Below are 27,880 nucleotides of genomic sequence, written 5' to 3'. Positions count from 1 at the left end.
CAAAATAAATAAACAAGAAAAAAATTTTAAGAATATTGTCATACAAACTTTTCAATAAATATACCACCATAAAATGGAAATACTATGGGAAAAAGACGTATTTTTTTCAGCTGGGCCCTAAACCTAATCCACGGAAATGCTGACTTGATAAATCCACCACGGACATTAACTGCTACTGAGAGAGTGAGACAGATAACCCAAAAGGTGCATGTGGAAACAGCGACAACTTACTGCTGAAAGTTTCTCCATGGGTTTCTCATATTTCTAAATCTGTTGTGAGCAGAGGCAATAAATGACCTTTGTTCCGGACTATCTTTTTGAGGATGTTTGTACTGAGAACAGCTTTGGAAAACAGAGAGTATTTCCCTTCAGAAAAGAGAGAGGTATATTTGCTCTCCAGTATAATAAAGATGTTTCCCTCTGGAACAGAATTTTGGATAGGTTTGCTTGTATTCCACTATAAAAGATGGGGGATTCCTAAATTTGGGATTCCTTGGCTGTGATATAAACTTGCTGAGTGTGCAGCATCTATCTGGGCCACTCTGCACCTCCCTGGGGCACTTGGGGGCCAGGGCAACTGATGTGAACTTGAAGCTCATCAGTTTGCTATAGTGTGAATAACACAATACTTTGTGTCTAACCCAGAAGTCTTGCTTCTTCTGCTAGGCTAGCTTGTTAATTTGCAAGAAGGGTAAAATCTCAGACCCCTCACTGTTCTCAACACTTACCTCTACTCTTTAGGCCTCAAAACAGAGCCCAGAGTGCATATATGAATCAGTCTGCTCAGTCAGGCAGCAAACACTGTCAGTGGTGCTATGCTTACCATGCACTCTTCTATGGCCATGGAGCGCGTGCCTAATCCTACCTAGGAAACTTCCATACCACTCTGCATGATAAATTGAGATTGGCTCAGAGAAAAGCATTGCTTACAACACTGCAGGAAAGAGAAAAATTAAATATCCCCATTGTATGATATCACTTATATGTGAAATCTGCAAAAGCCAAATTCATAAAAACAGAAAGTAAAATGGTTTTAACCAGGGGCTGGTGGGGTAAGGACACTGGGGAGATGTTGCTTAAGGGTACAAACTTGCAATGAGTAGATAAATAAGTTCTGGAGAGCTAATGCATAGTATAGAGATTACAGTCAGCAATACTGTATCCTAAACTTCAAAGCTGCTAAGAGATTAGATCTTAATTGTTCTTACCACAAAAGAGAAATAATTATGTGATATGACAGAGGTCTTAGCTAAAGCTAAGGTGGTGATCATATTGCAATACATAAATGTATCTAATCAACACATGTACACCTTATACATATATATATCTAAATCAATAAATAAATATCCTTCAGAAGTAGGCTTATAGTTTTGGACAATTTAAAAGTCTGCTTTCTTCCACTTCAAATAGATATTAACACTTTAGGGTGTTTGGGATACACCTAGTTTTTAAAGCTGTGACCTAATTCTCAACATCATTCATCCAGCAAGACTGATATCATTTTAACATAAATACAGAAATAACAGAATTAGGTGAGGAATCACTTTCTGTACTTACTTTGGCCAACTCATTATCAGGTTCAACATTCAGTACTTTATTCAAATCTTCTATAGCTTCCTGGAGCTTGTTTTGATGTTTATATGTAGTGGCACGGCGCAGAAGAGCTGAAAATTTACCGAGAAAAAGTTAAATCTTTTAATGTACACTAGCATGGTTAGAACATATTTTTCTTTTCTTTTTTTAATGTTTATTTGTTTTTGAGAGAGAGAGAAAGAGACCTAGCAGAGGAGGGGCAGAGAGAGAGAGAGAGACACAGGATCTGAAGCAGGCTCCCAGCTCTAAGCTGTCAGCACAGCCGGATGAGGGGCTCAAACTCACAAACCACAAGATCATAACCTGAGTTGACGTCGGCCACTTACCCAACAGTCACTCAGGTGCCCCTAATTTGGTAACTATTTAAAACTGATAATGAATGCCTTTATAGCCCCATCATTATCCAGGTATAATGAGAGAACTTTGTATAGTTATTATTTTGAGAAGAATCAGGCTTAGAAATTTTGAAAAGTGAGAATTTTATATCTGATATATTTTAATATGCTATTTTATTTTATTTTATTTTTTAATGAAATTTATTGACAAATTGGTTTCCATACAACACCCAGTGCTCATCCCAAAAGGTGCCCTCCTCAATACCCATCACCCACCCTCTCCTCCCTCCCACCCCCCATCAACCCTCAGTTTGTTCTCAGTTTTTAACAGTCTCTTATGCTTTGGCTCTCTCCCACTCTAACCTCTTTTTTTTTTTTTTTTCCTTCCCCTCCCCCATGGGTTCCTGTTAAGTTTCTCAGGATCCACATAAGAATGAAACCATATGGTATCTGTCTTTCTCTGTATGGCTTATTTCACTTAGCATCACACTCTCCAGTTCCATCCACGTTGCTACAAAAGGCCATATTTCATTTTTTCTCATTGCCACGTAATATTCCATTGTGTATATAAACCACAATTTCTTTATCCATTCATCAGTTGATGGACATTTAGGCTCTTTCCATAATTTGGCTATTGTTGAGAGTGCTGCTATAAACATTGGGGTACAAGCGGCCCTATGCATTAGTACTCCTGTATCCCTTGGATAAATTCCTAGCAGTGCTATTGCTGGGTCATAGGGTAGGTCTATTTTTAATTTTCTGAGGAACCTCCACACTGCTTTCCAGAGCGGCTGCGCCAATTTGCATTCCCACCAACAGTGCAAGAGGGTTCCCGTGTCTCCACATCCTCTCCAGCATCTATAGTCTCCTGATTTGTTCATTTTGGCCACTCTGACTGGCGTGAGGTGATACCTGAGTGTGGTTTTGATTTGTATTTCCCTGATAAGGAGCGACGCTGAACATCTTTTCATGTGCCTGTTGGCCATCCGGATGTCTTCTTTAGACAAGTGTCTATTCATGTTTTCTGCCCATTTCTTCACTGGGTTATTTGTTTTTCGGGTGTGGAGTTTGGTGAGCTCTTTATAGATTTTGGATACTAGCCCTTTGTCCGATATGTCATTTGCGAATATCTTTTCCCATTCCGTTGGTTGCCTTTTAGTTTTGTTGGTTGTTTCCTTTGCTGTGCAGAAGCTTTTTATCTTCAGAAGGTCCCAGTAATTCACTTTTGCTTTTAATTCCCTTGCCTTTGGGGATGTGTCGAGGAAGAGATTGCTACGGCTGAGGTCAGAGAGGTCTTTTCCTGCTTTCTCCTCTAAGGTTTTGATGGTTTCCTGTCTCACATTTAGGTCCTTTATCCATTTTGAGTTTATTTTTGTGAATGGTGTGAGAAAGTGGTCTAGTTTCAACTTTCTGCATGTTGCTGTCCAGTTCTCCCAGCACCATTTGTTAAAGAGGCTGTCTTTTTTCCATTGGATGTTCTTTCCTGCTTTGTCAAAGATGAGTTGGCCATACGTTTGTGGGTCTAGTTCTGGGGTTTCTATTCTATTCCATTGGTCTGTGTGTCTGCTTTGGTGCCATAATATGCTATTTTAAAATGTAAATTTGATCGATTTGCTTCTAGTCTTAGAATGAGCCATGAATCAAACCATAAGAGACTCTTAAGTACAGAGAACAAACTGAGGGTTGATGAGGTAGGGGCAGGAGAGAGGGGAAAATGGGTGATAGGCATTAAGGAGGGTACTTGGGATGAGCACTGCGTGTTGTATGTAAGCGATGAATCATGGGAATCTACTCCCGAAGCCAAGAGCACACTGTATACACTGTATGTTAGCTACCCAGACAATAAATAATATTAAAAGAAAAAAAAGAATGAGCCATGAAAATCTAAAGGATAAATCATTTTCACATAAATTTAATGAAAACTGTTGCACTAAAAGTACGATGACTACACAGAAGGAAATGTCTACAAAGAAATAGGCATGATATAACAATTATTATTTTTTTAACTTTTATTTTTGAAATAATTTTAGATTTATGGAAAAGTTGCAAAGGCAATACAAAGAGTTCTCATATACCTTCTCGAGCTTCCCCTAATGCTAACAGCTTACATAACTATGGAATATTTAGCAAAACTAGAAATTAACATTGGTATAATACTACTAACTAAACTACAGGTTTTATTTGGATTTCACTAATTTTTCTACTGATGCCTTTTTCTGTCAAAGGATGAATCCAAATACCACATTGCATTTTGAGCAATTATATTTGGAGTAAAAAATAAAGCTTTGAAGAGGAAGTTATTTATTCACTTAAGCAAACATAAGACAATGTTTTATAGCCATACTCATTACTAGATTTGGCTTTAGTTTGTTTAAAAAAAAAAGTTTTTTTTTAACATTTATTCATTTTTCAGAGACAGAGAGAGACAGAGAATGAGTGGGGAAGGGGCAGAGAGAGGGAGACACAGAATCTGAAGTGGGCTCCAGGCTCTGAGCTGTCAGCACAGAGCCCACCTGATGCGGGGCTCGAACTCACGAACTGCAAGATCATGACCTGAGCTGAAGTCAGATGCTCAGCCGACTGAGCCACCCAGGCACCCCATTTTAATTTGTTTTTTAAATAGTGAAGATTCTGGTGCTTTTGAAATTACTCAAACAAGGAAGAATGAAAACATAAAGCCATTCTGGTGACAGAAATTAGTGTCTGAATGTGGACTCTGGAGTCCGTTGTCCAGTGTTGAGTCCTGTCTCTGCCATTTGCTAGCTGTTTGATCGTGGGGTGAGTTGCTTAATCTTTCTATGCTTCAGTTTCTTCTTCTGTAAAATGAGTATACTAATAATAGTAACTGAACCTCTACTAAGCTACTGTGAAATTAGCAGAAATAATACATTTCAAGTGCCTGGCATAGGGCCTGACATGGTGTTGGTGTGGGCTCATCAGGAGATCGCAAAGCCCTTTCTGCCATCTCCTAAAATTGGGAGTCCACCCATACTCTGTGACAGAAACAAAATATAGGCACAAGAGGACTTTACTAGTAAAAGGAGGGCAATCCATGGTAATGACAGTCAGGGCTGATCTCCCAGGATCCAGGATCTCCCCTCAGCATGCCCATGGTTTCTGCACACCCATGTTCACAGTCACAAAAGGTTACATTCCATGTGAAAAAAATTAAGTGTTTATATTTACTCAAATACATAAACACTTAAAGAAATAGAGTCCGGGTGCCTGGGTGGCTCAGTCAGTTAAACATCTGACTCGGCTCAAGTCATGATCTCATGGTTCATGAGTTTGACCCCCGCATTGGGCTCTGTGCTGACAGCTCACAGCCTGGAGCCTGCTTCAGATTCTGTGTCTCTCTCTCTCTCTCAGCCCCTCCCCTACTCACACTCTGTCTCTCTCTCTCTCAAAAATAAAATAAACATTAAAAAAAATTTTTTTAAAGAAATAGAAAGAGTCTATTGTAAATTATGCTACTCCCTTGTGGAATGATTGCTTCTTGATAACAGAAAAGGAAAGCAAAGTCTGACTTGTATACCTTGGACTTAGACCATGGCAAAGTTGTGCAGTCACAGAGACAGGAAATCAGAACAGAGTGCTGGTGTTGGTGAAAACATATAGTTGGTTTTGGACACATTTAAAATGTCTATGGACATATAAGTGGAAATGCCCACAAAGCCACTGGTAGAAGGTTCCAGAGCTCTGGTGTGGGCTTATTATATTAATAAATGTTAGAAAATCTGTATTAAATTACACTTAGATATTTTTTGGATAAAAAGATAGTTTGATAAGTAAGTAACAAGAAGGCAAATATTGGGATACCTGGGTGGCTTAGTCAGTTAAGCATCCGACTTCCGCTCAGGTCATGATCTCATGGTTCGTGAGTTCAAGCCCCACATTAGGCTCTCTGCTGTCAGCACAGAGCCCGCTTCAGATCCTCTGTCCCCGTCTCTCCCTGCCCCTCCCCACTCATTCATTTTCTCTCTCTCTCTCAAAACAAATAAACATTAAATAGAAGATTTAAAAAAAAGATAGGGGAGCCTGGGTAGCTCACTTGGTTAAGCATCCCACTTTGGCTCAGGTCATGATCTCATGGTTTGTGAGTTTGAGCTCAGAGCCTGGAACCTGATTCAGATTCTGTGTCTTCCTCCCTCTCTCTCTGCTCCTACCAAACTCGCACCCCTGGCATTATTAACTACTTCAATACAAATAACCAGGAATTCAAATTCTAAGTTAAACTTGAAGTTAAAAGTCACTTTATGAAGATGATGATTCACATATAGAAATTAGAGCATATTTGAAATATTCTTAGTATAATTACAGTGTGTACAAATGGTCCAACAAATCCTGATGTAAATTTAAAGCATTCTATGAATAGTTTTTACCCTTTAAGTTTCCAGGTTCTAACTCCAACACCTTTTCACAATCCTGAAAAGCACTGTTCCAGTTCTGTAGCTTGAGTTCTGCTTGAGCACGATTGTTATAGGCCACTACATTGGGAAGCACTGATATACTCCTACAAGAGAGACACTTATTGGCAACAAGTTGACCAGAGGAAAACATATGAAGATAGAGAAACTCAGGTAAAGTTGTAAAGAGAACAATCATAGCCCATGCCATGGGTGGCATTGTGTCCCCAAAACTCATGCTGAAGTCCTCATCCCCAGTAGCTCAGAACATAACTATATTTGGACGTTGTCTTTACAGAGATGATGAAGTCAAAATGAGGTCATGATGGTGTACCTTCGTCCAATATGACTGGTGTCCTTATAAGAAGAGTTTAGAACACAGACACATGCCGAGGAAAGACCACTTGAAGACACAGAGAGAAGACAGTCACCTACAAGCCAGAACAGGGGCCCAGAAGATGCCAGCCCTCCTGACACTTTGATCAGATTTGTAGCCTCCAGGATGGTGAGAAAATACATTTCTGTTTGAGCCCCTCAGTCTGTGGCACTTTGTTATGGCAGTCCTAGCAAGCTAATACAGCCTGCAGGATCAAAAGCAATAAAATACAGCTCTGTAAACATACTGAATCACTATTTACACAGATGCTTAAATATCCAGTTAAGCAGTTTTTAAGGTTGGCTCTGGCTTTACAAGTGACATGGTAACCTAAACACCCATAGATCTCCTAAAAAAAACCAGTTTAGTTAACATCAAATACATATTTTGACCTCTTAGAGACAATTTCCTAGTACAAAAAAAAATGGAGCAATCAATCACAACTAATACCCTTTATTAAGCTATTATGTTGAGTTTAGTTTATAATCTAAAAACAGGAGTTTAGCTTATAATCTAAAAGATTTAACTCTAAGGCAATGCTCATAATTTAATCTGAGAAGTTTAACTGAAGAAAAACAGGAGAGTAGTAGTAACTGAGGAATACAGACTTTACGAGCACATTTTGTTGTGTTAAGAGTATGAATGCAAAATAACTGATGAGAGAAGGAACTTACAACCTACTTGGTTGCTGTTTAAAAAGTTGATTTGGAATGCTGTGAAATAATGTATTCCGAAGTATAGGAAAGATAAGGGTATTGGTGCATTGAGTTTTCTAAATCCAGAAGAATAGAAGATGAAAATGGAAGAGCCAGAAAAAGTAGCAATTTACTAAGATCATTAAAGATAATTATAAAGCAATGACATGGTTGGGTAGAGACCAAACACAGAAAATACAAGTAAGAATAACTAATACAAGTACCTGACACTGAGCACTTCCCACGTGCCAGGCACTCAACACTAAGCTCCTTTAATTCTCACTACAATCCACGAAAGACATATTACTGCTCATCCTACTTTACGGATGAAAAAAAAATGATGTAACAGAAAGGCTAAGTAACATGCCCAAGGCCACAAGTTAGTAAATGAGAATCAGGACTCAAACCCAGTCTACTCCAGCACCTGCTATTGTTACCACCGTGTTATCCTGCCTTTCAGTATGTTGCTTTATTTAGTCCTCACAGCTGCTCCAAAGTAGGCACTACACCAGCGTCATCACACTGAGAAAACTGAGGCAAGAGAGGTGAGGAATCTGCCCGACGTCAGAAAGTGGCAGTCTGCATTCCTTTAGCCATTATGCCATGCCGCTTTACTTTTTCCCTCTTTGATTTCTTTTTTTTTTTTTAATTTTTTTTCTTAATGTTTATTTTTGAGAGAGACAGAGAGACAGAGTACAAAGGGGAGGGGCCGAGAGAGAGAGGGAGACACAGAATCTGAAGCAGGCTCCAGGCTCCGAGCTGTCAGCACAAGGCCCAACGGGGCTTAAACTCACGGGCTGTGAGATCATGACCGGAGCTGAAGTTGGACGCTTAACTGACTGAGCCACCCAGGTGCCCCTCCCTTTATGATTTCTTAAAAGAAGACAAGAAAAATTTTGTTCCCTATAATAGACTAAGATACTCCACTGGTGGAAATCTACAAAAAGAGAACAACATCAGTATTGATGTCCATCTATCTGAAAGGGGAAGACTATACTGAATAAAAGAACATACCTTGTATGTCCACCTAATCAGAGGAGATAAAATGCTTTAGAGACACAACATTGAAAAAGAAAATCTTCTTTTCAAAGGTGGATAAAAGTTTGTAGAGAGTTTATTTCTAAGATGGTGTAAGGGATTCTATAAGCACAATTAGTTTGTAACAATGTTTTAGGAAATTAGTCTACTTTTCATGGACTATAAGAGCTTCAAAAGCTCATATAAGTATTTATTGAACATCTACTATGAACCAAGAACTTTGTTGGACACTGGGGATACAAAGGTATAAAAAAACTGACAAGGGCACTATGCTCTGACAGAGCTTACAGTCTACTTACTATCAAATCGCACGAACTTAAATTATACCTCCAATAAGTATCACAAAGGAGAGGCAAGATTGGGGGCGCCTGGGTGGCTTGGTCGGTTAAGCGTCCGACTTCGGGTCAGGTCATGATCTCACGGTCCGTGAGTTCGAGCCCCGCGTCGGGCTCTGTGATGACCGCTCAGAGCCTGGAGCCTGTTTCAGATTCTGTGTCTCCCTCTCTCTCTGCCTCTCCCCTGTTCATGCTCTGCCTCTCTCTGTCTCAAAAACAAATAAACGTCAAAAAAAATTAAAAAAAAAAAAAGGAGAGGCAAGACTGCTACAAGAGCGTATAAATTGGGGGTCAAGGGTGGGGAGGAGTGGAGTAGGGTAAAGATTTAACCTTGTCTGGGAGGTAAAGGAAGACTTCCCCCAAAGAAGTAAAGCATGGGATGAGATCTGAAGGTAAGTTAGAATTAACTGGATAATGAGAAAAGGAAAGAATATTTTACACAGAGACCCAGCATATGCAAAGACCCTGTGGTGGGAGGTAGTATCGTAAGTGTCATGATTAAATCTAGGCAGTATGACTACGGAACCTGAATTCTTAACCTCTCTGCTATATGGACTTTCTGTCGAGTTCCATTCAGATGCCTTCTATTTTCTCTGTCAAATAGGAAAGTTAGGACCTCTGTCAAAACTGGGGGTGGGGTGGGGAGCTTAAAGGGTTGAGAAAAAGTATTTAAAAAACAAACCAAACACAAGGAAATTTATGATAAATCATAAGTATAATATCTTAAATGATTCTGAAAGACTTTTTATTTATATCATTTCAACAATTAAATAGAAACATTATCTTTTTTTTTTTTTTTTAATGGGAAGTTTAAACCACTACAAAGGGTTCCTGGCTGGCTCAGTTGGTAGAGCATGTGACTCCTGATCTCAGGGTCATGAGTTCAAGCCCCATGTTGGGCTTGGAGCCTACTTAAAAAAAAAAAAAAAAAAGCAACATAAATCACAGAAAAATCTGCTCACCTAGTATAATACATCACAGCCTCCTCATAATCTCCTGAGTTGAAAGCTTCATTTCCTTTTTCCTTTTCACGAGTAGCAAGGGAAGTCTTTTCTTTCTCAGTTAGACCTAGGAATAAATGATATCTGCTATAAATAAAAAAATACATAATTGAATAGAATTTTTAAAAAATTTAAATCCAAGAATGCTTACTTCAACAGAAGCAGTAAATTGTGAAGGAAATAAAAGGAAATAGAAGGTTTCTTAAGTTTAGGAAATGTTTCTTTAAATCATCACAATTTGTGAGTGTTTAGATTTTTTCTATTATTGGTTTTACTTCACTTTAAAGGAGCTATACACCTATGGACTTCAAATGAAAACAAACTGCTATATCTTTTTATTTTGAGGTAAAAGGAAAAAAAAATGAGGTATCTGGAGAAAAAGAGGATTTGAAAAAAAGTGAAAAATTATAGTAAAAACATAGTTTTATACTTATATTTTTGAGTCTTACTAAACCTCAGTATAACTATTACTCATAAAATTAGGTAGTTAAAGGATGGAACTGAATTTGTTAGAGGTGGTCAACTCTAGGAGAAAATCCATGAACTTTTAATGGAAATCTGTACTGCTTAAAAAGAAGGTCTTCTAGACCTTCTAGACCTAATAGTTTTTACTATAATTTTTAAAATGTAAACTGTAAAGACTACTAAATTATTCTTATTTTTCCCCAATTACCTGCTGTGTCTATTCTTGTCTCAATTTTAGACAAATGTGACTTGTTGTTTATTACGGCTTTTTCTTTGTAATCTTCGTCAATTTTTGAACATTCTTTTTCCACGTCAAATCTTAAATGAAAGGAAAAAAACTGAAAAAATGTACATTCTAAGAAAATAAAATATATTATTGATATTCTTATAGTTGTACCACTGTGCCTTTAGAGACATATTCTGAAAATGCGTAATAGGTTTATGCCACAAATTACCTGTTTCACTCTTAGAAACCATGCAACTCATTGAGGATCTACATGGGGTTTTTTTGTTTTGTTTTATTTTTAACGTTTATTTATTTTTGAGAGAGAGAGACAGAGTGCAACCAGAGGAGGAGCAGAGAGAGAGGGAAGAGGATATACATGTTAATCAGACCGAAACTGTTCAGAACTTTGTCATTAAAATTATAATTAATTTATCTATTTAAAATTTTTGCTCCTTTTTCTTTTCAGTGGGCATAGGATTACCTATTTTTGGTTGCTTTTATAAACAAAAGGATGCTATAGATATTTATTCAGTGAAAAATGAAGATCAAAAGTGCTTAGACCAGATACTCTTAGTACTCTGCCAAAGTAACTTGGTAGTTCAGATTTATAATAATTAAGAGATTACTACAATATTCTATGATAGAGAATTTTTCAGTGACAAGTTTTGTATAAAGAAATATAAAACATACTTATCCCATTCTGCATAATCCCTTGGGATTTTCCTTTTAGTTGGTCTACTATTAGAATATTTTTCCTGAAAGAATAAAATCATATTTTATGAGACATATTTAACATAGGATTAGCAGATTTTATGATAAACACAATGTGAAGTATTGGATTAAGATATACCAATTAAGAAAAATAGGTACCCATGAAGTTATAACAACTCCAGTATTGTAACTATAACATACAGTATGTTAAAAAAAGGATTTTAAATTGGTAGTTAATTCTGGGAGCGATCTACAGGACTTTAAGTACATATATAAAATTTAAAAACTTACATGTGTGAAATTTCATTTTTAGTGATTTTCTTGTAACAAAAAAGTAATGAACTATCATTCAGTCTTTTAAAACCTAGGCACTGGAGAAATAAGATTAACTACTTTGGTGCATTAGAATAGTTTTGTTTCCAATGACAGATTCCCAACTGGGACTAATTCTATTAAAAAAATAAACCATTGGCTTATGTAACCAAACTGATGAAGAGGCAGCAGTATTGCTAGATAAAAGATTCTGATACCCTCTCCAGCTCTTCCACTCTCCCCTTGTCCCCAGTCCCTGTTTCTTTCTGCCTACTGATTTCCTGTTCCCCGCTGGCTCTTCTTTTTCCACGTAGCAGGCATAGTGGGCACAAGCAGTGTGGGATTATAAACTCACGGGACTCCCAATCAGAAAGGAAAAGGAGAGGGCACCTGGGTGGCTCAGTCGGTTGAGCACCCGACTCTTGATTGGTTCAGGTCCTGATCCCAGAGTCATGGGATTGAGCCCCGAGTTGGGGTCTGCGCCAAGCATGGAGCCTGCTTGGGATTCTCTCTATCCTTTTGCCCCTTTCCCTCTTTCTCCCAATCACATGCTCTCTCTCTCTCTCTAAAATTAAAATTAAAAAATTAAAGTCTTTATAAAAAGAAAAAAAGAAAGGAAGGAAGGAAGGAAGGAAGGAAGAAGGGAAGGAAGGAAGGAAGGAAGGAAGGAAGGAAGGAAGGAAGGAAAAGGAGAATGACTCCTCTCTAACTTCAGTTAGAGAAATCCCAGGGAAGGATTCAGGATTGGCTAGCTTGGGTCAGGTGCCCATCCCTAAGCAGGCACTAGCTCCCTGCCATTCAGCAGCCCAACCTCGGTCACATGCCCCCTACACGCACCAGAAGGGAAAGAGAGGAAAGCGAACTATAGCCATAATGCTCAACGGTTTCTTAAATGGTTTCTTAAAAGTTAGTCACAATCTGAAACCACTTTGAATGGCTCATTTACCTATGCACAATTTTGTAACATTGGGCATCGGTCACTTGGAGTTATGCAGATCTTCCAAATATTCCTACATTTCATTATACAGTTTAAAAATCTTGGGGCACTTGGGTGGCTCAGTCGGTTGAGAGTCCCACTTCGGCTCAGGTCATGATTCACTGTTGGTGAATTTGAAACCAGCGCTGGGCTCCCTGCTGTCAGTGCACAGCCCATTTTGGATCCTCTGTCCCCCCCCCCCCCCAAAAAATAAACATTTAAAAAGTAAACAAATAAAAATAAAAATCATATCTGTTAATATCTGCATGAAGCTCATCAGAAAAGTCTTTAAGTATCCCCTTAAGGAGACATTTTTTTGTCACAAGTATTTAAAAGCCATATAAGATTCTGAAATACTCTAAGCTGCACTTGAAAGCTCAGATTTTATCACTAGCAAAAACCACTGTCAGCTCTTTTCCTTAAAGTGACACTCCCACTTGATTCATTTTCAATACAGTGTCTGTTAAACACCCAAGTCTGAATAACCACAATTTGTCTGTCAATCACTCTTTCAAGTTAAAAACTGTTCATGGGGCGCCTGGGTGGCTCAGTCGGTTAAGCATCCGACTTCGCTCAGGTCATAATCTCGCACTCCGTGAGTTCGAGCCCCACGTCAGGACCTGTGCTGACAGCTCAGAGCCTGGAGCCTGTTTTGGATTCTGTGTCTCCCTCTCTCTGCCCCTCCCCCGTTCATGCTCTGTCTCTCTCTGTCTCAAAAATCAATAAACATTAAAAAAAAAAAAAAAACAACTATTCCAGGAAAAAGTGGTTACTTAAGCTGGCAAACTGAACTCAACCTACAAATCTCAAAATAACCTAGATTTCTCTTCACCATGAAGTGCTTTTCGTTTTTTTGTGTGTGTGTTTTAAGTTTATTTATTTATTTTGACATGGTGAGGGTTGGGGAGAGAGAGAGAGAGAGAGAGAGAGAACATTCCAAGCAGGCTCCATGCTGTTAGCACAGAGCCCGATGCACGGGGTTCGATCCTCTAAACCATGAGATCATGACCTGAGCCAAGATCAAGAGTCGATGTTTAACTGACTGAGCCACCTTGGCGGCTCTTGAAGCATTTTTTTTGAATACTTCATATTTTGTCACACAGCATAGTAAAAAGATAAGTCCTCAAGACTCAAGATTTAACAAAATAAAGAAGTCTTCTTGTTTCATAGAAGACATTTTTAAGTTAAATTGGAATGTTTACTGTAAATGGGTAGCAGTGGAGAAAAGTAACTACTAGTATAGTTTGGTCCCACTCACTGCCTTGATTTGTGCTAAGACACCAGCAGCTGCACCTGCTGCAAATGTCAACACAGAGAAAAAGACAAAGAATTAGCATTATTTTTTAAAATAGCATTGACTTGGGGCGCCTGGGTGGCGCAGTCGGTTAAGCGTCCGACTTCAGCCAGGTCACGATCTCGCGGTCCGTGAGTTCGAGCCCTGCGTCAGGCTCTGGGCTGATGGCTCGGAGCCTAGAGCCTGTTTCCGATTCTGTGTCTCCCTCTCTCTCTGCCCCCTCCCCCGTTCATGCTCTGTCTCTCTCTGTCCCAAAAATAAATAAAAAACGTTGAAAAAAAAAATTAAAAAAAAATAAATAAATAAAATAGCATTGACTTTCTAGACCCTCTGGAAGGATCTCTGAGACACCCAGGATCCACGGATCATACTTTCATAATCACAATACCACACTGAACTATATAACCTCCTGTTACATTTTTACAGCACAGACTTAGCACAAAATGGGTGTCCAATAAAAACAAATTTGATTACAGACAGTGGCATCCTTATAATATTACTGTGTACCTTGGTTACATGAGTTATTCTTTTTTTTTTTTTAATTTTTTTTTCAACGTTTATTTATTTTTGGGGGGACAGAGAGAGACAGAGCATGAACGGGGGAGGGGCAGAGAGAGAGGGAGACACAGAATCGGAAACAGGCTCCAGGCTCTGAGCCATCAGCCCAGAGCCTGACGCGGGGCTCGAACGCCCGGACCGCGAGATCGTGACCTGGCTGAAGTCAGACGCCCAACCGACTGCGCCACCCAGGCGCCCCTACATGAGTTATTCTTAATGGGGAGTAAAAAGATGCAGGAAAGTTAATTATCAGAGAGCTGTGTGATGAAGAGCTATGGATGTTTTTTAAATAAAATTGAGTATTCAAAGAAGAAATGAGAATAACAATAACGAGTTAATCCAGAATGAAGAGATCTGGGTAGCCAATCTTCCACAAATGATAGGAATAAAAGAAAAAATTGGGGGGAGAGGGAATGGAATGTGTGATCCATGTAAGAGCCCAGAGACTCCCAATGCCTGTGAGACAATGGCTTAGATTCTATAATATCCGAGTCAGGTGGATGCTCAGAAGCTCAGTTGTAACCTGAAGTTAAGTATAAATGGACCTGGGGGCACATAGGTGGCTCAGTTGGTTAAGCATCTGACTCTGGATTTCGGCTCAGGTCATGATCTCACAGTTAGTGAGATCAAGCCCTGTGTCAGGCCCTGTGCTGCTGGGCTCTGTATGGGATTCTCTCTCTCTCTCCATCTCCTCCACTCACCCTCTCTCTTGCTCTCTCTCTCTCAAAATAAATACATAAACATTAAAAAATATATATAAATGGACCTAGAACTCCAACAGGTTTTTTCTCTATGAAACCCATGGGTTAAAAAGGACAGGTCTACAGAACAAAATAGGGATCAACCACAGAAAAATCATCACAAGGGGCTGGGGAAATAAGGGGGAAAAATATGCAATAAACAGAGGAATGACATATATAACTGCTTGAGTACTTTAAGTCCATAGTTAATTATGTTACAAATTATTTCCTCTATGCTTCTAATGGACAGATAAAATTATTCCCTGAAATGCTCACACACTGAATTAGATCTTATGAGCACATAAGATCATGGCATAACAAATGAAAAATGAAGAAAGGTGGTAAGCTCAAGATGCAAGTCTTCAAAGGGAAATGGCATTTCATTTTGATCACCAGGTGATGAAACACAGCCAACTCAAGAAGGCAATAGCACACGGCCAGCTGAAGGATAACCCCCAACTCTCAGAGGACATCACACTGTGGTTACTCTGATTGAGCTAGCGCCCTCAATAAACAACAATCGTCTCCCCCCCCACCCACCCACCCCTCACACCAAAATGGCCTACCTTACTAACATGAAGACGGCTGTTTGAACCACGAACTGGAGGCAAATTATCTTCCACCACTGGAAATGTTTCAGTTTCATGAAAGTATATTTTATTTTCTTCATTTTTAATTTCTGATACCCAACTCTGAGAAGAGGGAGAAGAAAGATGAACATACAGTTTGAAGTAATTAACCAGGTGTTAGAAAGGACTATACATCATCATAGTTTCTTAAGTGTTCATTTTTGGGGGGACTATTTGGTCATGCCATTCTATCTGTAATGTTCTTCTGCTATTTTATTTTTTTTAATGTTTATTTATTTTAAGGACAGAGAGCATGAGTAGGGGAGGGCAGAGGGAGATAGAGAATACCAAGCATGTTCTGCGCCATCAGCAGAAAGCCCTATGTGGGGCTTGAACTCACCAACTGTGAGATCATGCCATGAGCCAAAATCAAGAGTTGGACCCTTAACCAACTGAGCCACTTAGGCGCCCCAATCTACTCTTCCTTTAAATTGTGGTAAAATACACAAAGCAAAATGTATCACCTTAACCATTTTTAAGTGTACAGTTCAGGATTGTTACACACATTCACATGGTGCTGCCCTTCCTACTTTCATTATCTTGCAAGCTTACTCTCATCCCTTCAAACAAGCTTTTCCTGAACTTCCTGGTTGGACTCAAAATGCTCCTCCTCCATGTATTAGCACAGAGATTTAAAATCATCCATGTATTGTTCATCTCTCTCACATTCTGTAAATTCCTTTGGAGGCAGAACCTATGCCTTCGTCTCATCTTCGTGATGTATGAACCTAGCACAGTGCCTGGCACATAACAGGTTCGTAATAATGTCTATTAAACTGAATTGTTACAGGTTCTAGGCAGAAATTGAGAGGTTTCTTTGTTATCTGTGAAATTCTATTATTATTATTCAGCAGCTATATAGTGAGGGTCTAATATATGTCAAACCATATTAAATTCGACATGGTTGATATAGTGATAAACTATATTATCTGCGTCAGGAGGCAGGGAGACAAAAAGGAGGCAGGCAGATGAAACAGAAGAAGAAACAGAAAAACAGTAAGGGAAGAAAGGTGAAAAGGAAGAGGAGGAATTACAAAGGAAGAAAGAAAGAGAGAAGGGGGGCAGGGGGCAGCAGCACAGAGAGGGAGAAGTGGCAGGGAAAAGCATGAAGGAAAGGGAGATGAGGAGACAAAATCAAGAAGTGACTGAGAAAGAACACACGGTTGGGAAAAAGCAGATTCTGCAACTAAAACTAAGCTGTTTTTCCCTGGAAGATAAAGCCAAAGAACTCTGGACATAAACTACTATTTTAACTCGTAAATTAATTACCAGATTTTCAATTTCAAGTCAATAAAATGGCAAAATGAGAAAGTTTTTAAAAATGTAGTTTCCTGGGTTAGAGAATACATATTCCTCAAAATTGTCTTCAAATATATTATCCAACCCAGTAAAATATGCTGAATAAATAAAGTAAAACAACAAAGAACTATTTCTCCAGAATCCATTTTAGGAAGTTATCTCTTCAGCAAAAGGAAACCACAAAGAACTCTGAGGAAACACAGCAAATATGTATCTGGTGGAGAGGAAGTTTTCCTAAATATAAATGCAAGAAAAGATAATAAAGGATAAAACCAAGAAGAGTGATTACATAAAATGTTTTTAATGAATAAACATGAAGAACACCACACACAAGATTTAAAAGACTAATGACAAATTGAAAGAAAATTTAGACTATATACGACAGATCTCTTACAAATAAGTAAGAAACACAGCAATAGAAAAATCAATAAAGGGATATCTCCTCCTGGCCCTGATAGAGTATCAGGGACTGGATTCACCCTCTTGCTTAACTCTAGAAAACCAGATAAAACATATGAAACAATGATTTTCAGACACTGGACAATAGGTAGCACAGGACAATGATCCCTGAAAGAAAGGAAACAAATGAGGTACGTCTTGCATCTGTCCCAATTTACTGCCTGTAATTTCCAGGCTACAACATAGGGAAGGGCAACCCAAACAGCCCTGCGGTCTCATTGAATTCAGAGGAACAGAGTGCAGGCTTCAGGGAGGCAAAGACTGCAGAGATACGGGGTGCAAAACAGCCAAGAAGAGGGAGCCAGACAGAGTGACAACACTAAAGATGACCTGAATAGCACTGTATATCTGTTCAAGAAATTTAATTCATAGTCAAAATCTTGCTTATAAAGAAAACTTGAGACCTAGATGGTATCAATGGTGAATTCTGGAAAATATTTAAGGAAGAAATAACAGCAATTACACACAAACTTTCCTAGAAAATTCAAGAAGAGAGAACACGTCCCAGCTCATTCTAAAAAGCCACCATTACCATGTTACCAATACCAGACAACAACATTACAAGAAAACTACAGACCAGGAACTCTCATGACTGCAGACACAAATATACTTCAAAAAATTTTAGCAAATGAAATCCAGCAATATATAAAAAAGACACATCATGACCAAGTAGAATTTATCCCCGAGTGCTAGACTGGTATAACATTTGAAAAGAGTGCACATAATATACCTTATTAACAGGCTACAAAGAAAATCTTATTTTCCTCTCAATGCAGGAAAAGAATTTATAAACTTCTATAACTATTCATGATAAAAATTCTCATCAAATAAGGAATAGAAGGGACCCTCCTCAGCATTATAAAGGGTCACATCATAAAATCTAAAGGCAACATTATACTTAATGGTGAAGAAAAAGCTGAATGATAATCTCCCTAATATTGTGAGCAAGACAAGGATATTTGCTCTTACCATTTCTATTCAACATTGTACTAGAGAGCCAAGCCTGTGCAATAATGAAAGTAAAAGAAATAAAAGGCAGCCATTCTGGAAAAGCCAAAGGAGACCTTTTAGTATTTGTGGATAACATGATCCTAAATATAAAAAATCCCAATGAATCTAAAAAAAAGTTACTAGAACTAATTTGTAAATGTAACAAGATTGCAAGATGCAAAGTCAATATAAGAAGACCATAAACTATAAACTTGCAATGGACAAATAAAAATGAAATTAAAATTCCACTGATATGAGGCATCTACATTAGTCAAACTTATGAAACAGAAAGTAGAATGGTGTTTGCCAGGGGCTGAAGGCACGGGGAATTGGAGAACTGTTGTTTAATGGGTATAGAGCTTCAGGTTTATAAAATAAAGTTCTGAAGATTGATTATACAAGATGAATATAACACTACTGAACTGTATACTCAAAAATCTCTGAATATAATGGGCACCTGGAATGGCTTAGTCAGTTAAGCGTGTGATTCTTGGTTTCAGCTCAGGTCATGATCCCACAGTTTGTGAGATTGAGCCCCGTGTCGGGCTCTGTGCTGACAGCATGGAGCCTGCTTGGGATTCTCTGTCTCCCTCTCTCCCTGCCCCTCCCCACTCATGCTCACACTCTCTCTCTCAAAATAAATAAACTTTAAAAAAATTAAAAAAATTTTTTTCATGTCTGAATATAACAATGTGAATATAACACTAATTTACACTTAAAAATGGCTAAGATGGTAAATTTTGTGTGATATGTATTTTATCACACCAAAAATAAATACATAGTACATACATAAAATTTCATAACTAGAGTGACTTAGAATAAGCAAAAAAATTGAAATTAAAAAACATTAACTTTGGGGTGCCTGGGTGGCTCAATCAGTTAAGCATACTTCTCTTGATTTCAGCTCAAGTCATGATCCTACAGTTTGTGAGTTAAGCCCCTCATCAAGCTCTGCACTAACAAAGCAGAGCTTGCTTGGGATTCTTTCTCTCCCTGTCTCTCTGCCCCTCCCACACGCATGCTCTCTCTCTCTCTCTCAAAATAAATAAATAAAACTTAAAAATTTTTAAAAATAAAAAACATTAACTTTTACAATAGCATAAAGTATATTATATACTTAGGAATAAATTTAAAAAATATGCAAGAACTACACACTAAAAAAAACTACAAGATACTGGGACAAAACTTTAAAGAAGACTTAAATGAACAGAAAACATATGACGTTCATGGATCAGAGAATTTCAATATTGTTAAGATGTCAATTATTCCAAAATTGATCCATAAATTCACCACAATCCCAACCCAAAGACAAGCAAGTTATTTTGTAGTAACTGGCAAGCAAAGGACCCATAAGAGCTAAAACAATGATGAATAAAGAGAACAAAGTTGGAGGACTTGTACTATCCAATTTTAAGACTTAATATAAGCCTTACTACAATCAAGAGAATGAGGTACTGGAGTAAAGAGAGACATTTAGATTAATGAAAGAGAATAGAAAGAGTCCAGAAATAGACCCGTACATACACGGTCAATTCATTTTTGACAATGCTACCAAGGTGTTCCATGGGGAAAGGATAATCTTTCATTAAATGGTGCTTGAAACCTTGAATACCTATATTGTATGTGCGTATCCAAAAATGATAACTGATCCTAGAACTAAATTTAAAAGTTAAAGCTAGAAACTTTCTAGAAGAATCATATGAAGGAACTTGGGGATCTGGGATTATTAGACAAAGACTTCCTAAATAGGACACAAAGTACAGACTGTAAAAGAAAAATTGATTTTATCAAATTAAAAACCTTTGCTCTTCCAAAGACACTATTAAAAAAATGAAAAGGGAATCCACAGGATATAGAAAATACCTGCAAAAGGTGTATCTAATGAAAGATACGCGTGTTACAACTCAATAAGAACACAAATAATTCAATTTTTTTTTTAATGGGCAAAGGATTTCAAGACTTTTCACAAAAGAAGATGTATGGATGGCAAATAAGCACAAGAAAAGACACTCAGGAAAGTCAGTCATTAAAATGGAAATTAAAACCACAATGAAACACCACGGCATACTTAATAAAATAGCTAAAATTAACAAAACTGGCATTACAAACTGCCAACCAGGATGCAGAGCAACAGGAACTTTTCTGTTGTTAACGATTATTTATTATCGAGAGACAGAGAGAGACAGCATGAGTGGGGGAGGAACAGAGAGAGACACACACAGAATCCGAAGCAGGCTCCAGGCTCTGAGCTGTTACCATGGAGCCTGATGCAGGGCTTCAACTCACGAACCATGAAATCATGACCTGAGCTGAAGGCAGACGCTTAACCAACTGAGCCAGCCACCCAGGCACCCCAGCAACAGGAACTTTTATACACTGCTGGCAGGAATGCCACTTTGGAAAACATTTTGCTCAACCGGAAAGTGGATAAACGAACTGTGAGATACCCACACAATTCAATACTACTCAGCGATTAAAAGAAACCAACTGTGAACATGCAACAACGTAGACACATCTCAAAAGCATGATGCCAAATGACAGAAGACACAAAAGACCACACATACTGTATGGCTACATTTATAGGAAAGTCTAGAAAAGACAAATCCGTATGACAGAAAGCAGATCAGCGGTTACCAGGGACCAGGGTGTGGAGTCAGCACTGACTACACAGGGGCACAAGAAAACTTTTTAGGCTAATAGAAATGTTTTATAGCATATACATGTGTCAAAACTCAGTGAAATGTAGACCATTGCTATTTTTTATTGAATGTAAATTATACCTCAATAAAGCTAAATCACTAAAGATATAGCTATTAACAAAAGAAGAAATTCAACTGATAAAAAAATTTAATGTTGCTAGTAATCAAATACATCCTTATCATGTTTTCAATTATTTAATTGATTAAAAAATGATTACAGTATCCAGTGAAGAATACCTTAATTTTTTTTAATGTTTATTTATTTTTGAGAGAGAGAGAGGGACAGAGCGTGTGCACAAGAGAGTAAGCAGGGGAGGGGCAGAGAGAGAAGGAGACACAGAATCCAAAGCAGCTCCAGGCTCTGAGCTGTCAGCACAGAGCCCAAAGCAGGGCTCGAGCTCACGGAACACGAGATCATGACCTGAGCTAAAGTCAGACACTTAACCGACTGACCCACCCAAGGGCCCCCGTGAAGAATGCCTTAAACGGGCATTCTTATATACTGTTGGCAAAAAGGCACAACTTTTCTGAGAATACGCAAATGTGTCTCAACAGTCTTAGAATTATTCAAATCCTTTGATCAAGCAGCTTGAATACTAATAATTTATCCTGAGGAAATAACCAGGACGGTACAAAAGAAATTATAAATCAACATGTTTGTAGAGCTCTATTTACAGAAGCTGAGTGAATTATTTTTCTTTGATAGGATAGAATTTTGTTCAGTCATTTAAAATACACACGTGGGGCACCTGGATGGCTCAGTCAGTTAAGTGTCGGACTTCGGCTTAGGGCATGATCTCCTGCTTCGAGAGTTCGAGCCCCGCATCGGGCTTTGTGCTGACAGTTCAGAGCCTGAAGCCTGCTTCAGGTTCTGTGTTTCCCTCTCTCTCTGCCCCTCCCCACTTGTGCTCTGTTTTTCCCTCTCTCTCAAAAATAAATAAACATCAAAAAATATATAAAATAAAACAAAATACACACGTGGATGTACAGACACAAACATACACATTCACAATATTCTCCTGCGTATGAGAAGCAACCAATACTACGTAAGTGATTGCCACTAAAAGCCCTTCACTGACAAAAAAGGAAAGAAGTCTACGATTTTGGAAAAGTGAAGTGGACATATATTTAATGTGACAATGTCACAAAACCCACAAAAACCGGGGTCACTCTATACCTTTATATCACCGTCAATTTTTTCCCATTCTTCTGCTGTAAAGCTGGATGCTGTTGCTGCGGGCTTATCTTTCCTCAAAGCTCTACTTTCAGGAGCCAAGCCTTTAAGGCGCTTTTCACAAAATTCCGTAAGTTCAGGATAATATCCTTCCTCACCAGACCTTTAAAAAAAATTCAGACTTTGGAGTTACCACTTTATTTAGAGATCATGTAGTCTGGTGGTTTACAGGCTGGGCTCTGTGGAGATCTCCAGGGCAGCCCCTGCACAGGGATGAGGGCCGGAGTGTGGGCTCCCCACTCCCCTTCCTCAACCAGCACAACCTCCATTTTTACGTTACTCTATGGAGTGAAGCTGTGAAGGAAAAAATGGAGCCCCAAAGACACCAGTTTCCATCACACACTTTGAAAGTTGAGTAACATTTTCTCTCCTCTGTAACATGCGTTCACTTTGTTACAAAAGATAATTTTAACTTACAAATGGAAATTCAATATTAGAGATAGGCACACAGTGAGACTGGATTTCCCTTCCAAGGAGGAGTTTGTAGCTCAATTTTTTCCCCCAAAGGGATAGGAAGAAAATGGCGAAGGAAGGGTTCAGAACAACACATCTCTAACCAACCATTCCAGGAACAGAAGTCACTCCTAGAGAGTTAAATGGAAAACTCTGTTCATGGCTGTTTAAAGAAAATCAATCCTTTCCATTTCTCTTGTAAGCCTGTTTACTTTTAAATTTTTAGAAAAATTGAGAAAAAAAATCCCACTTTCAAATTAAAATTTTTAAAATAAGTTCCAAACCAATGTAATGTAATTTAATTAAGCCATTCACAGAATTTCTTAGAACCAACATAACGTGGCTTTTAAACTCTTCCATCGTGCAACCTTCTCATTTGCTTTATCAGTCCTTGACTGAACATAAATGAAAAGGTGCATACACTGCTGAGAAAAAAAGGAAAAATATGATATCTTTCATCGTTCCATTTCAGAAATGATGAGGTTATGACATCTACTCTGCCTGGGCATAAGCAGGGATGCTTAGGGAGGACAGGAGGCTGAAGGTGTTAACAGAGAAAAAAAGGAGAGGACACAGTGATGATGAAGGGGGTCACAAGGGAAAAAATACAGAACTGCCACCAAGCAAAAGCAATACTACTGATGTGCTCAAAAGGAGTAATTCCTGCTCCACAAGTGCTTCTGCAATATTAGGAAGGAAAGGAAAACCCCCATGACATCCAAAATAGGTGGCACAGATTGGTATGCCACAGGGCAGTGTTTCTTGGAATGGGCTCCCTTGACCACCTGCATGTCAGTCAGCCAGGCACTTGTTTAAAAACATATGTTCCTGGGCCCCACTCCAGATTTCCTGAGGCAGGATCTCTGGGAATGGGACCTTCAAATTTGCATTTTTTTAAAATTTTTTTTCAACGTTTTTTATTTATTTTTGGGGCAGAGAGAGACAGAGCATGAACGGGGAAGGGGCAGAGAGAGAGAGGGAGACACAGAATCGGAAACAGGCTCCAGGCTCTGAGCCATCAGCCCAGAGCCTGACGCGGGGCTCGAACTCCCGGACTGCGAGATCGTGACCTGGCTGAAGTCGGACGCTTAACCGACTGCGCCACCCAGGCGCCCCTCAAATTTGCATTTTTAACAACCATATCTGATGTATATTAAAATCTAACAATCCCCACCACGGGGTCCTCCCCCGGAGAAGGCCCAGATCCCCTGCCTTCTGGTCCTACTTCCTGATCTTCCCGTCATCCTCTCCTTGTGACCAGCTCACAGTAAGTTGGCATCTTTGTTGGCAGATAGTATGGGGGGGAGAGTACCAAAGAACTTTATCAACCGGCAGGCTGGTGAGCTAACCTTATCTCCTAATGGCTACTCCCACGGCTACTTTACCTTCTCCTAGAAAACGTGGAGGAAGCAAGAAAAATATCCTCTTGAATACTAATGAGCCTAAATGGCATGCTGGAAGTAGACCTAGCCAGAACCCTCCAAACTAACCACTGGATCAAAACAATGATTTTGGAACCTAACTTGGGGGAAAAACAAAACAAAACAAAAAAACCAACATCAATGTTTGAAAAATTTCTGCAATATTTCTGAGAGTTTCAACTTCCAGAAGGCACAATATAATTGGCATACTGAAACATAAAATGGTTTTTGAATGCTTACCTGAGCACACAAAGAATTTTTTCCAAGTGTTTAACATCTGAACATTTTTCAATATACTTGAAATCCAAATGTTCAACGGGAATTTTAAATGTTTTTGTTGTTCCAAAACCCCACAATGATGGATAATCTTTGGTAGTCATGGCTGAAATGTAGCACAGAAAAAAGTTATGAAGTATATACATAGTAAGATTTAATTTGGATAGTAGTAACCATCTAGGCATTTCTGTAACATTAATTTTTCAAGTCTATGGAAAAGGAGCTGTGTTTTTTCTAAGAAGGAAGACTGCTCATTTTAAACTCTCTCTCCATGATAACAACAGTTAAGTCATTCCCTGCCTTTACACTCCCTGCTGCCCAGTCACATCAACGAACAGCTCCCAGATCTGTGTTCTAATGGCAGTGTGCCCATACCTTTCTCATGGCATGTATTTTAATTATGTATTTTTGTCTTCCCTTCTAGACTGTGAGATCTTACTTTATTCATCATCATATATTCAGGACTAACATAAGTAGTGCCTTAGACCTTTAAGAAACACTTGCTGAGGGGCACCTGGCTGGCTCAGTTGGTTAAGTGTCCAACTTCAGCTTAGGTCATGATCTCATGGTTCATGAGTTGGAGCCCCGCGTTGGGCTCTGTGCTGACAGCTCGGAGCCTGGAACCTGCTTTGGATTCTGCATCTCCCTCTCTGCCCCTCCCCTGCTCATACTCTATCTCTCTCTCAAAAAAAAATAAACATTAAAAAAAAAATTAAAAAAAAAAAAGAAATGCTGAGCTGAAATGGGGGCCTTGGACAGTTTCACTTTAAGGATACTGCTGCTAATTATGACGATAATAATAACAGCAAAAAATACACAGTTCTAAATGAGTGCTGGGCACCACCCTAAGAACTTTACATACATTACCTCATTTAATCTTTCAACTACTGTAACAGGTAGGTTTTATTTTAAGTAAAGCGCTGTAATAACAGTTAACACTTAGGGATCTAAGTTACTGTATGCCATGGATTATCTCACATAATCTTCAAAACCACTCTCGAGAGGGGAATTAATTACTATTTTACAGATAAGGAAGTTGGCATTTTAAGTAACCTGCTCGAAGTCATGTAACTACTAAATAGTGAACTGGGGATTTGAATCTCAGTTGGCAACTGCAGAACCTACATACTTAGCATCACACCCAGGCTTTTCATCTGCAGGTGGCAACCCCTGAAATCAATTTAGTGAGTTGCGATTAGCACTGTCTTATAATGAGACAGAACAGAACAGCAACAAAAATATCTGACTACTTCACATACCATTAAAGTAAATACTTGTCTTGTAAAAACTTTTATTTCATGTCTATACAAATGACAAATGTGTGGAAATACATGCACATGTTGCAAATAAATTTCTTATCATGAGTCATTGTCAAAATTGTTTAAAAACACTGCAGTAAAACATATTGGTTTATAAATTTTAAAACAATTAAGTAGCAATGGGTCTAATTCACCAGGAGTATTTCCTCCAGCATGCCTGCCCTCTGGGATTCTGGTCCTACATCAGAACTCTGCAGAAAGAGAGGTGCTTCTGGTTCTCCATGTTTCTGCTGGCTTTGACTTGGGCATAGAAAAGGGATTGACAGTTCATCAGCTCTTGGATGAAATCCAACTGAGAACTGAGATTATGGTTTGCACACTATACTGGCAAGGCCCAGGATGATGAATATGTCCCATCACAAGGACAGCCTTAAGGGTAGAAGTTACTGGAGAGCAACATGAAGAACTTTTAAATGATTGCCGCTGCCCAGAATAGAATGGGTTGCATTAGTAGAATTTTTCCAAAGAGTTGAAGGATCTTTCATGGGAGAAACTTAAAAACATCCAACAGGATTAAAATACATGATCTCAAATTGAATTTATTTTGCAACCCCTGAAATTTCACGATTTGAAGAAATCACAGTGAAAAGCATTTGAAATAACAGAGCCATCTCTTACCTAAGCAAATGAATTTCATTCTGCACAGTTTTAACATGTCCCTGAAAATCCTTTTTGAAAACTACCATGTTTGTTTGGGTTGTTTTCCGGCACCATGCACATCTTACTAAATGTTAATTCTCAAGTTCCAAAGAGGAAGTCATACAATATTCGCTCTCATTTGAACCTTTCCACATCTGTTTGGAATTTGATTAGGAAAAACCTCGGTCCTAGTTGGATTTAATCTCTTCATCATCATCCTGATCCACATCCATTTCCCATATTCCCTAATCAGGGGGCAGAAATAACCTCCAGTCCAAAGTGTGATGCGCAACAAGAAAACCGGTTTTCTTCCACCTGGGCACCTTCTTTCCAGAAACCACAGGGCCGAGCGCCCCCTGCAGGCGGAGACCGAAAGGAAATGGCTTCCTCAGCCATAGCAACGGTTTGTGTACAGCGCGGCCGCCGAGGGGCGGGGGAGGCTGGTCAGGGACAGGCCGGGAACCCTCAGCTCTACGGCCAACCCAAAGGTCAACGGGTCCTTGAGGACACTGAGGTTGCTCCCCATTCCCCAGCTCTGGTCGCCGCCGGCGGACCCCAGCAACCCCCGTCCCAACATCGGCCACCATCAGCTGCAGGAAACTAAAGCCCGTTTGTTCATCCCATAACTCGCTCCGTCAGTCGAGTCCGACCGTACATTTGCTTCTTGGGGTCCGCCTTTAACCCCAGCTCCCTGAGGGAACTACGATGGGGAGATGTAATTTACTCCTGGCCGGCGGGTACTCACCTGGCTCTCAGACCCAGCGTTGTGGAAGGACGAGACCGCTACACAATTCACCGCAGGTGCCGAGATGGGAGGAGTGTCGCCCCGCCCGGGCACCCAAAGGCCAGAGGCTGAGCGCCGGGGGCGGGACTAGGGCCTCTGCGAATGATTGGCTGGCCCTCGATCTGCCGCACTGATTGGCCTCCGCGCCCAGCTTTGCCGGCACAGATCATTAGGGAGAAATTAAGAGTCCAAGTGAGAGGGCTCCCTTCCTGTTTTGCGTTCGTTTTTGATGGCGTTAAAACGCCGTTACAGTTCTGGATAGTTAAAACTACCAAGAACTGTAAATTGATAACCATTCCATTTCAATTTTAGAAATATAATTAAATGTTCAGGATATCTACAAGGCAATCCAGATTTAGCCCTTCCCCTTTACACAAAAGAGTAAATCAAAGATTCTGCCTTCCTTTGCAGGTGTTCAACATTTTCTGAGCGCTGGTTATGAGTCAGACACTGTACTGGGCACCAGGATACAAGAACAAATAAGGCACAATACAATCCAAATGAATAAAACAATAAATATCATTTGTGGGGAAATATATTTCACTTTATAATTTCAGATTAGTGCCTGGCACATAACAGGAATTCATTAATGCAATTCGCCCTCCTCTCTGCACTTA

At 39.2% G+C, this 27,880-nt stretch overlaps 1 protein-coding gene, 1 long non-coding RNA gene and 1 other non-coding gene across 3 annotated transcripts in view; 2 read left to right on the top strand and 1 right to left on the bottom strand.

Annotated features, from left to right (window-relative positions):
• SPAG1 (sperm associated antigen 1) overlaps nt 1-27,792 on the bottom strand; it is a 70,228-nt gene extending 42,436 nt beyond the window's left edge. The window contains exons 1-9 of the mRNA XM_043601470.1: nt 27,225-27,792; nt 24,486-24,627; nt 22,315-22,474; nt 15,628-15,753; nt 11,161-11,225; nt 10,453-10,562; nt 9,741-9,846; nt 6,311-6,441; nt 1,558-1,664 (exon numbers count right to left, since the gene is read on the bottom strand). Of these exons, the coding sequence (XP_043457405.1) occupies nt 1,558-1,664; nt 6,311-6,441; nt 9,741-9,846; nt 10,453-10,562; nt 11,161-11,225; nt 15,628-15,753; nt 22,315-22,474; nt 24,486-24,625 (945 nt within the window). The 5' untranslated portion in view covers nt 24,626-24,627; nt 27,225-27,792. The remainder of the gene's footprint in view (nt 1-1,557; nt 1,665-6,310; nt 6,442-9,740; nt 9,847-10,452; nt 10,563-11,160; nt 11,226-15,627; nt 15,754-22,314; nt 22,475-24,485; nt 24,628-27,224) is intronic.
• Nucleotides 9,608-9,680, top strand: TRNAR-CCU. The gene has a single exon. It is a non-coding gene; the product is annotated as a tRNA-Arg (tRNA).
• Nucleotides 27,170-27,785, top strand: LOC122495663. Its single transcript, XR_006300527.1, has 2 exons — nt 27,170-27,280; nt 27,675-27,785. It is a non-coding gene; the product is annotated as an uncharacterized LOC122495663 (long non-coding RNA).
• Nucleotides 27,793-27,880: the final 88 nt, after the last annotated feature.

This window comes from Prionailurus bengalensis, chromosome F2 (genome assembly GCF_016509475.1).
Source record: "Prionailurus bengalensis isolate Pbe53 chromosome F2, Fcat_Pben_1.1_paternal_pri, whole genome shotgun sequence".
In the NCBI taxonomy this organism is placed as follows: Eukaryota; Metazoa; Chordata; class Mammalia; order Carnivora; family Felidae; genus Prionailurus; species Prionailurus bengalensis.
The sequence above is the reverse complement of the archived record's forward strand: the minus strand, read 5'-3'. Positions and strand labels throughout refer to the sequence as shown.